The following is a 10,554-nucleotide window of genomic DNA, read 5'->3' as shown; positions in this document are numbered from 1 at the left end:
TTTATTTTAACTAAAATAAAGCAGTTTTACTTTAACTAAAATACAGTAAAAAGCAGTTTTTGTACGTTGATTTTGTTAAAAAAAAAAAGTTTTTATTGGTGGTTATTTTTTTAATGTGGCATGAGTAGTTAGTTTTATAGGTAGTTTTTTTTTATTTTTTTTTTTTCAAATTAAACATGAATAAGGGGTAGTTATTAGGGAAAGATATATAAAAGTGATACAAATGAATCAGCAAGTGATAGAAGTATACACAGTAACATGGTATCAATGGTTGCAAGATCAAGTTCATAGTTACATGTATCCTTGTGATATGTACATCCACTAAAATCCTTCTAGTTCATGACAGTGAGAAGTCAAGTTTGTTTATCAATCTAACAAACTTTAACAATATAAACTCTCCAAAATATTGCCTTAAAATTACAGTATCTCACTGGAGTCCAATTCTTGATGATTATGAGTTCAGAAAAGCTAAACATCCACTGTATTTCAAAGATGGGACCTAGTCACTCCACGTAGTGGGGGCCACTGGCCGCCATAAAACTTCCAAAAAATGCAAACATTTGCACTACCATCTCCTCATTATAAATAGACATGACCCTAGTAGTAGTGTAATGGTATAGAGCTATTATTGAAATAAAGCTCAATCTTCACTCTCAAAGTTACAAAAGGCTAAAAAAAAAAGAAAGTTAAGTTTTTTTCATATGGCTCCTGCACCAAACACACACATGAATGTAGGGCACATAGATGATGTGCAAGAGCTAAGAAAAATTCAAAGTACCACGGTTCCTGATAGATTTATAAGGGACGTAGATGAGATCGATTCAGTCATTCTTGATTCACCTATTAGTAAAGACGTCCCTATTATTGATCTTTCAAAGATTGCTAGAGGAAGCTACGACGAAATCCTTAATCTAGCATCTGCTTGCGAGGAATGGGGTTTCTTTCAGGTATCTATTGCTTTAATCTCTACTTTCATATCACATGCATAGGAATTATTATCTCCGTTTTTATTATTTACAACAAAGGAATATTTTGCATGTCACATATAATACCCAAGAGTTGGTATAATGTTTTTTCCCTAGCTAGCAATATTAGGTCACTCTTAGCATGTTGAATTATTGTTGCATGTATGCAATGTCTCTTGTGTCTAGTATGTACACATCAAGTGTCAGTTCCAACTTGACTACTTTGGAAAAAGTTTTATACATTGTCCCACATTTTTATTTATACTTAATTAACTCATCTTCTTTTATACTAATATGCTTACAACTTGACTAATCTTAGTTAACTAGTTGCGTGGAGCCTTTTAAACATATTTTTAAGATCTTTAGTCAACTTTTGTAAGTAACTTTAAAGTTTTCTAATGCGTGTAATTAATCAACTAGTCAAGATTATCACTAAATTAAACCAAAAAAAAATATTGTAGACTTAGTGCATGAAACTATGAAAGTATGAAACTATAATTAAGAAGACTAGTAGACCTACCTTTAATTTGTACATTTCAGTGACTTTGGTCCCCTATAATATATTTTTTTTATGTATCAAAACTTTTTCTTACAAGTTATTTATTAACTTTATTAATATAATTTAAGTCTATTTACTATGTTTAAATTTTATGTTACTTACATGCTTAGGTCATAAACCATGGAGTTGACACAAAAATACTAGAGAAGATGGAAAAATTGTCAATGGACTTTTTCATGCAACCATTAGAGGAAAAACAAAAGTACAAAATGGCACCAGGAACTGTTCAAGGGTATGGTCAAGCTTTTGTTTTCTCTGAGCAACAAAAGCTTGATTGGTGTAACATGTTTGCTCTTGGTATCCATCCACATTTTATAAGGAACCCAAGTCTTTGGCCAACAAAACCACTAAACTTCAGGTAAATTTGTTTGAAAATAACAGTCACGTATATTATTACTTATAACAAGTCTGGAAAAAGTTGTCACATTTTCTGGTTGTTTTTACGTGCAGTGAAAGCATTGAGTCTTACACGAGGGAGATAAGGATTTTATGCGAGAAGCTACTGAGGTGTATCGCGGTGAGCCTTGGATTAAGAGCCGAAAGGTTTGAGGAAATGTTTGGGGAAGCAGTTCAAGCCATAAGAATGAACTACTACCCACCATGTCCAAGACCAGACCTAGTGTTAGGGTTAAGCCCTCATTCTGATGGAAGTGCACTTACTATTTTACAACAAAAGCAAGGAAGTTCAGTTGGCCTTCAATTGCTCAAAGACAATAAGTGGGTGTCCATCCATCCAATCCCTGGTGCGCTTGTTGTCAATATTGGAGATACTCTTGAAGTAATTACTCTCTCTTTCTTTCATTCTTTCTTTCTCTTTTTTCTTGGGAAATTTCCGGATTCTCATTATGAGAAATGAAATTTGTTTCTCATGGGGGCATTTTTGTAAATAAATCAACAACTTTTTCATTATTGTGGGCTCCACAGTTGAATTAAATTGTTGGTTTATTTACGAAAATGCCATGTGAGAAACAAAATTTGTTTCTTACTATTTAATTGATAACAAGTCATCTATCTTGCTTACAATTTAATTGAGATTTTCACAAACTAGTCAAGCTAAGTTGTGTTCAAATACATTAGGCTTGAGAAGTTGTGAAAATTGCTCGAGTTATTTCTAATTATATTGGTAGGGTAAAGATTTTTCCAGGGCAATTTTCAAAGGAGTAATAAGTTATTAACAATTGCCTTGGAACAAATCTTCGCCCTTATACTATTAATAATGTATAATGAAAGACCACATAACATTAGAAAAAACTCAATTATGTGATCATATTTTAAAAATTAGATACTTGCTTATAATTTTCTAATCAAAATAGAGTTGTAGCTGATATAAATTAAAACTTGAAATCACGTGGTCTAAAAAACTCAATATTCTTCTACTAGTCCAATGTTGAGTTTGGTTTGAGACGTTACGTTGTTATCACTCTTAGCACCTTAATAATTTCTTAAGAACTTGCATTTAAACATGTAAAATGCTCTAATTGGGTTTGAGAAGTGTCCAAAATTTTTATAATTTTCTTCATTTAGCATATTGGCACATAAAATAAATGTATTATTAAGGAGACTAAAGGGAAAAAAGAACAAGAGAAGTAGACGCAATGATGAATTCAATGGCACTTAAAGTCAAAGGTCGATGTATATGCAAACCTTCCTAAGGGGGGGGACAACTTAAACCTTTAATCTTGATTAATCACTAGACCATTAGTTTAAGTTTGTTCTCTCAAAAGTATAATTATAAAGTTTAGTTTTTTAGCACTTTTCTTTCCACTTTTGTGCTAATGAGGCTGAGTTGTCGACTAATGGTGGCATCAAGTTTAATTTTCTTTTGTCCTTTTCTTGTACTGCTTTTCCAGCATAAACCAAGTTGTTTGCTACTCCATTTGACAGCTTAACTCCTTTGCTCATATTTACCCTGTTGGAACAGAACTTATCACTTATAATTGCCTTTTTATTTCATTTCACTTATATGTTCGACCACACTCTACTTACGAGCTTTTTGAGTCGAGCTTAATTTACTCAGTATTGGAGTCGGTTTGATTATATTTGTTAATATTGTATCTTTGGCAAGTTTATCTTATTAGGAGTTTTAGGCAAGTTGATTATGTTTTCTCTAATTGTTCTAGACTTTAACACTCTGCTTGACTCAACTTGTTCATGTCTCGAGTTAACGAGTTGAGCAAGCCAGAATCATAAATTATTACCTCAATCAAATGCTTAGAACTTTAACTACGGGTTTTTAGTTTTTATTTTATTTTTATTTTAATTACAAATTTTTTGATATTTATGTAGGTTTTAACTAATGGGAAATACAAAAGTGTGGAGCATAGAGCAGTGACTAACATGGTAAAAGACAGGCTCTCAATTGTGACATTTTATGCACCAAGTTATGAAGTAGAACTTGGGCCGATGTCCGAGTTTGTAGACGAAAGCAACCCGGTCCAATACAGAAACTATCTTCATGGAGAGTATAGTAAGCATTATGTCACAAACAAGCTACAAGGGAAGAGAACCCTAGAATTTGCCAAACTTGGGACTCACATTCCAGTGTAAATTATAATGACCATCGTAACTGTGTGTCGTTCGTTACAAATTTTTAGTTGTTTTCGAGTAATCGCCCTAATCAGGTGCATCTACAAATAGATGTAGCTAAGGTTGTTTTATAACTCATTTGCTCTCTTGAATGAGCGATTATAGTCATGGGTACACCTAGCCCCTGGTACAAGATCTAGGTTTCCTGTTTCCGTCTTTTTTGTATAAAGCGAGAAATTAGACAATGTTGGTAGATTTGTATCGAAGGTAGACAAGAAGAATGACCTATAATTGGCTATTGTACAAGATTAAACAAATCTAAGTTGGGAATGTTATCATATCTTGTAGAATAGATTTTGTACAAGATCCTTTGAGATGTATCATAGTTCAATTATATTCAAGTATCTTTCCTTAAATCAATGCAGTGTATTAGGTTCTATTTCACTATACCCTTCATTGTTTAATAATTTTGGTTTAGTCTTGAGAAAAGACTCCTTCAACCTTGGTGTAATTTAAGTATATAACAAAAAACGAATAAAAAATAAAATAAAATTATCACAACACTTCTGAAGTTACCCCCTAGAAGTATAAACTTTGGAATTCCGAATTCTCCCGCTCCACATGTACAAGTCACGCTGTAAGAGTTTTCACATTCAACACAATCAACAGCTACTAGGTTGTCTAAATATATAAATAGCATAACATTGGAAAAGCTTCTACCCTTAGCTCTAACTGTAATATTAAATATACTTCCTGCCTACACGAGGATGATGTACTAAAATTGCTCATAGCAACATGTGCAACGCTTCTACCCTTGGTTTAGCTTTGTCCGCCCATAATCAAGACTTAGTCAGATATGATGCCCTTTTGGAAAGATTGGGGACTGGAACCGGTAGGATTTGAACCACAATGGTGGCTTCGCCTTAGAAAAGATCTTTACCATAAGGTCACAGACTGGAAATTGCAGCCAAATTCAAATGTGTTGTTTCTCTCCTAAAGATCTTGAAAGCGGTACAAAGCTAGATGAGACATGATGGATTTAAAAGAGGGGCACCATAATCTCAATTCATAGCTAGTCTGTCGCACAAAGATTGATATGCTGAAGTACAAAGCTTGAATTTCTCCTCAGCAGCAGCCTGTCATTCATATGCATGGAAAAGTGATTAGATATGTCAGTTTACCTCACTGGTTTCTCTACATAGATATAGATTGAAGAGATTAGGAGAAATTACTTTGGAGGTTCCCAAGTGACGGTCAGGGTGCCATTTTAAGGCACAGGATCGGTACCTGGAACATAAATGTTAGATACAACTACAAAATGGAGTCCTCTGGTCACAATTAATAATGCAATAAAAGAATCAAACTCACGCATTTTTCACATCATCAAGTTTTAAGGGACCAGAAGCAGTAAGCCCAAGAGCTATTCTCTCTGAAGCAAGATCTGACTTTGTGTCATCTTCTGACATGTACTCATATTCATCATCGTCTTCAACCCATTGTCTCCGTTTCCAAGAGGTCTTATCGTTATTAGAATGTCGTGATGAGTTCCTCCTATTAGGATAGTCATCGTTCACAAATGACCAGAAGAAAAACCGATCGCCATATGCGGATTGGAACATTGTCTCAAGTCTCTGAACATCATCCTCATCTTCACAAAAACTGTATCCTCCTGGACACAAATCAAGCAATCATACAGGTGGTTATTTTTCAGATTTGACACAAGAAAGGAAGGCTTTGGCTATGTTCAATTCAACTTATTTAAGTAAATATATGCTTAATTCAGAAATGATCAGACACTAGATCAAATTTTTTATATGCGTTTTCTTGTCACTAAATATCTTTGATTTCATAATAAAAATTATGATGGTTTCATACTTAGTGAACAGTAATACAAATTTAACATCTCATTTGAAGATTAGTGTATACTTGAAGATTAGTGTACACAAAAGGCCAAGGTTTAGTCAAATTAAGGAAAAATATTAGAGAAATTCAAATTGGATCATATGAAATGATACCAAATAAAATGAAAATAGCCTTAGTGAACTTAGTTTAGCACTTTCAAGCCTCTTAAGACACTGGCTTGTCAAAGAGACACTTAAACAAGCTGCACGTATTAAACCTCATCATAGTTGGTTTTATATTTGCAAGGATTATGCTTTGAAGACATTTAACAAGACCCATATATTTCATATCTCTCTATCTCTTTACTAACATTGATTTATAACTTCTTTGCATCGGAATTCAACATGCAAATCATATCTATGCCATCTCTGAATATACATTATATAAGCATCTCAGTTCTGATATTTTATTTACTCAAATTGACCCCAAACCCTGACGAATATGTGATGAGTAAAAAGCATGGCAACAGGCCAAATACATGGCCAAACCCATGTTACAGTGTGATAGGTCACGACCAACCCCCTTTGACTTTGAGAAGGTTCCCCATATCACCAGTTTCAAATAGGACAACCAAGCAACAAAAATTTTCTTTTGCAGCAAAATAGGATATTATTGCCTAAGTGCTTAAGAAAAATGATAGAGAAATGAGACAAACAAAATGGATGATAATTGTGGAAGTTATGCTGGGAGAAGGCACATAATAACATAAGACAGGCCAACAGCTAACATATGCAAGCAAAGTATACAACTTATCTTACTTCTTCCTCTCTTTTGACGTCCCTGGGTATGAGAAGAATTCCTTCCTGATCCATTATGAGGTTTCCTGAACCACGAAGGGCCGTTAGCTGACTGGTCATCTTGGTCAGAGTCAGAATGCCAGCTCTGTAAACAACCACATTGGCAATAGTGGTGAGAAAATAACAATATAACCAGTTCCCGGCAGACAACAGAAATCAAGTAGTAGCAAAAGCAGTATACATATGTGTTCTCAATCTATATGATCAAAACAAAGCAGCAGAAAACCCCACCCAAAAAAAAAAAAAAGCCATTACACTGGTTAGATTTTAGTTCTACAACATGTTCCATACAGATTTAAAAATAGTGATGAAGTATTTTATACAAAAGACATAGAATTCTGCCTATAATTCCAAAAGAAATACTACCAATAGAATATTAAAGAAGATTAAGTAACACCTAGCTGTCTAAAGGCAAGGAGATTCTGCAATCCAGGCTCCTCTACATTAACTAAATCAACATCTCCAACACCCCCCCCCCCCCACCCCACACACCCCCCCTCTTCCCCATCCAACTAAATCAAATAAAGAATGAAGCTTTGATGAACAATCCTTCCTCTGTATAACCATCAATATTTACAAAGGTTAACATTTTAAAACTACACGTTGAGACAAATCTTACAAATACTCACATGATTATACACTTTTTGTTATATTGGTGTGAAATCATAATCAAAATATTTAAATTTGACTTTAAAAGAGAAATGTTACTTATTGGAAGAGGGGAAGTATAACTAATCAGACCAATTGCTGTTTTCTGGATAATTATATGTATTATCCAAACACATAAATTAGTATAGACATGGGATTACTTTTCTAAATACTGAACGTAGATGCAAGGAAACAGCATGAAAACAAATTATTGATTCAAAGACTGCTTAAATATTAATAATTTTGTAAAGATTGACAAACTTATCAAGGTTTTGTTTTGGGGTAGTGATGATGTACACAAGAAAGTTCCTTTAGTATGAGAGGAAGTTTATGCGCCTAAAAAGTAGTTGGTTTGCAGAATCAGGAGCAGTGCATAACATAAAATGGATATAATGGGACATGATACGATACATCTAATGGATAAAGATGATTTGTAGCAAACACCACAATTCAAATTCAACAATCAAATGCATTGCAGGCTAACTACTCCCAAGCCCTCCTTTGTATTAAGGTTAACAGTACAGGGAATATAAACTACCAAAGTTGCGCTTTTGCACCCGATATTATACCATGCGTTTTGTGCCAAGGGGCTGAAGAAACTGCGCACTTTCTGACATGGTGTGCAAGGACTTTTTTAATTTCTTGTAGAGAAGAATGCTACATACAATGCTAACCTCTATAAATGGAAGAATTAATATATCAGGTTTTTGAACGATATTTATAATTGAAAATAGTTAAATCAAAAAAAAGATTCCAGAATGTTATCGAACTGCTTGATGTGAATTGATTTCGAGGTTGTGACAGTAGTGGAAGAAATCCTTCCAAAGTAATAGTACTTCTCTCTTCCTTACCCTCTCAATTTTGCATTTTAAACTACTTTCACTAGGTTCTTGCTAAGAAATAGCTCCTACTATTACCAAAAGCTGTGAGAACAATCTCCTTCCTACACATTCGATACAAGGTACAAATACAATTCGCACAACAAAAATACCAATGTAATCTGAACATCCGACAACAACACATTACTTTCACAATCTGGCAAGCAACTAAAATCATATTACAATCTCATCCAAATGCTATTGGTTTGCTAAACATAAAAAGCATCATCAAATTCTCACCTCAAATAGGTGATCAACATAGGCGTTTGCATTCCGCATTAAATTTTGCTTGAAATGGTTCCTTCTATAACCTGCTCTTCTGTTATAACTGTTATTATTATTCTTGTATCTCTGTATTTCAACAAAATAAAACCATCACATGTCATACTATTATAACATGAAGGGACAAGAAAATATAAAGTTGCAAGACGTTTAACCAAAGTTCTAAGTGCTCAACAATGTAACTTGCGGATGTCAACTAGCTTAGTTAGTAAATATTACGACCCGGGATCAAATCTCATCTAAATAAATGCCCTTTGCTCTATACAGACAAAAAAGTTAGTAATTGCCTCACCCCATTAAATTCAATCTGCCCCATAAATCAAATTCAAACCAAAATTTGAACATTTTGCTAATACCCATTATCACCCACAACATGTATCTAATATAATGCATCAAAATCCAATAATTTCTTAGGAATCATAGAATAGAATCAACCCAAATTTCTAAACCCAATACAATCTATAAACTTTATTTATAAATGCAATTAAATTCAATGAAAACCCAGTTAAAGTTTAGATTTTTTTTAAACTGGGAAGAAAGCAAAAATTGTTGAAAGAAAAGAAAAGGTGTAAAAAAGACTTACAGCAGTCCAGGGATTGCGTCGACCTCGCTCAAGAGCTGCGGTGGAATGGAAAAATGCAGACTTTATATGAAAGAAACTTGATTGTGGGATTTTTAGGGCTAATTTTATTGAGGCATTCATCTTCCTTCCTTCAACTTTTTTTTTGGGGAGATTGAGAATGAATTTCAGACTGGATTGTTCTTAAGAGAAGAAAAGGGGGAAATTAGGAACAGAAAATGAACGAGTTAGCTCAATTAAAACACATGAACACAGCTCGAGTCAATTTTCATGATTGTGAAACAAGACCCATTTGGAATGTGACTTGGGTTTTTTTTTTTTTTATGTATTAACTAGTTTTTAGCCCGGGCGATGCTCCGGGGCATTGTATAACAAAACAAAGTGCAGTATATTGGTGGTTTTATAAAAATAATATCATTTGTTAAACTTTGTAAATATAATTGAATATCAAAATTCATTATTTAATGTCTAGTAGTCTAGCTGTTATTTTGTATCAGTTTGTTTTATTTGTTAAAGGGTTTTTTCCCCTTATTAATCCGCTATCATAATAAATTCCTCCGGGTAAATATATTTTGTGGTAAAAAGAAAAAACTTGTAAAATTGTTATGCATTTTTGGGTTACACATTTTAATTAACACCTATATGAATTGTGGTTGAGTAACACAAAGAAACAGAAAATAAATTTGCTATCAAATTATTGTTAACATGTCCACATATAAATACACAATTATAATTTTAGAATTTATGAACATGAATGACTCTTTTTAATACAACTTTATTATCATATTAGATGTATCATTGGAGTGATGGTCAAAATTCACTTTAAATGAATATTAGGTTATGGCTGATGGGTATACATATTAATGCTAACAATTAATAAATTTTTGTGAGGAAACATTATTGTTAATTATTAGTAACAGGTGACATGGCGACACGTGGTAAATTTGACAACTTATGGCAAGATTACAATCCTTGCCATGAGTTTTAATATATATATTGATTTAATTTAACTCCGATTTGGTTGGTAGTCAAACTTTCAATTGGATGTAGTAGGGTTTATAACTAAGAGTTGCGATTGATGGATTTGGGTCTTTTGATGTTTTTAATGTAACTTCGATTTGGTTGGTAGCAGGAATTTTAATTGGATGTAGTAGGGTTCATAGCTAGGAATTCCAAGTGGATGGATTTGGGTCGTCTGATGCATTTAATTTAACTCCGATTTGGTTTGTACTTTCGAATTTTTTTATCAATCAAAGCTAATGATCCATTGTCACTTTAAAATCACAAAGTGTATAATAATAAGACTAACAATACCTAAATAAATTGTTAAGTAATCAAACTAAAAGACTATATTAAAGAAATCTTCAATAAGGTTATTATTTGTGACTTGAAATCTAGAAGAAATGGCACATGCCGG

At 33.2% G+C, this 10,554-nt stretch overlaps 2 protein-coding genes across 2 annotated transcripts; one reads left to right on the top strand and one right to left on the bottom strand.

Moving 5' to 3' along the window:
* Positions 1 to 639: 639 nt before the first annotated feature.
* Positions 640 to 4,371, top strand: LOC145609205 (protein LATERAL BRANCHING OXIDOREDUCTASE 1-like). The gene is made up of 4 exons (XM_081664748.1): positions 640 to 947; positions 1,635 to 1,882; positions 1,975 to 2,302; positions 3,811 to 4,371. The coding sequence occupies exons 1-4, from the start codon at positions 702 to 704 to the stop codon at positions 4,069 to 4,071; spliced, it is 1,083 nt and encodes a 360-aa protein (XP_081520874.1). The 5' UTR covers positions 640 to 701; the 3' UTR covers positions 4,072 to 4,371.
* Positions 4,372 to 4,613: 242 nt separating this feature from the next.
* Positions 4,614 to 9,374, bottom strand: LOC145609290 (uncharacterized). Its single transcript, XM_081664810.1, has 6 exons — positions 9,141 to 9,374; positions 8,516 to 8,626; positions 6,711 to 6,834; positions 5,419 to 5,719; positions 5,283 to 5,337; positions 4,614 to 5,186 (listed from the first exon to the last, which is right to left on the bottom strand). Exons 1-6 carry the CDS (start codon positions 9,258 to 9,260, stop codon positions 5,112 to 5,114), a joined length of 786 nt encoding a protein of 261 aa, XP_081520936.1. The 5' UTR covers positions 9,261 to 9,374; the 3' UTR covers positions 4,614 to 5,111.
* Positions 9,375 to 10,554: the final 1,180 nt, after the last annotated feature.

The sequence above is a fragment of the Chenopodium album genome, chromosome 23 (assembly GCF_948465745.1).
Source record: "Chenopodium album chromosome 23, dcCheAlbu1.1, whole genome shotgun sequence".
Taxonomy (NCBI): domain Eukaryota; kingdom Viridiplantae; phylum Streptophyta; class Magnoliopsida; order Caryophyllales; family Amaranthaceae; genus Chenopodium; species Chenopodium album.
Note: the sequence above shows the minus strand (reverse complement) of the source record. Positions and strands in the feature narration are given on the sequence as shown.

Excerpts from the sequence above, each read along its gene's own strand:
- LOC145609290 (XM_081664810.1), bottom strand. The coding sequence starts at position 9,260 with ATGAATGCCTCAATAAAATTAGCCCTAAAAATCCCACAATCAAGTTTC. Across the intron at positions 5,720-6,710 it reads ACGTCAAAAGAGAGGAAGAA|GAGGATACAGTTTTTGTGAA; the intron begins GTAAGATAAGTT and ends ATTTGTGTCCAG. Across the intron at positions 5,187-5,282 it reads GTCACTTGGGAACCTCCAAA|GCTGCTGCTGAGGAGAAATT; the intron begins GTAATTTCTCCT and ends TATGAATGACAG.
- LOC145609205 (XM_081664748.1), top strand. The coding sequence starts at position 702 with ATGGCTCCTGCACCAAACACACACATGAATGTAGGGCACATAGATGAT. Across the intron at positions 948-1,634 it reads AGGAATGGGGTTTCTTTCAG|GTCATAAACCATGGAGTTGA; the intron begins GTATCTATTGCT and ends TTACATGCTTAG. Across the intron at positions 1,883-1,974 it reads ACAAAACCACTAAACTTCAG|TGAAAGCATTGAGTCTTACA; the intron begins GTAAATTTGTTT and ends TTTTACGTGCAG.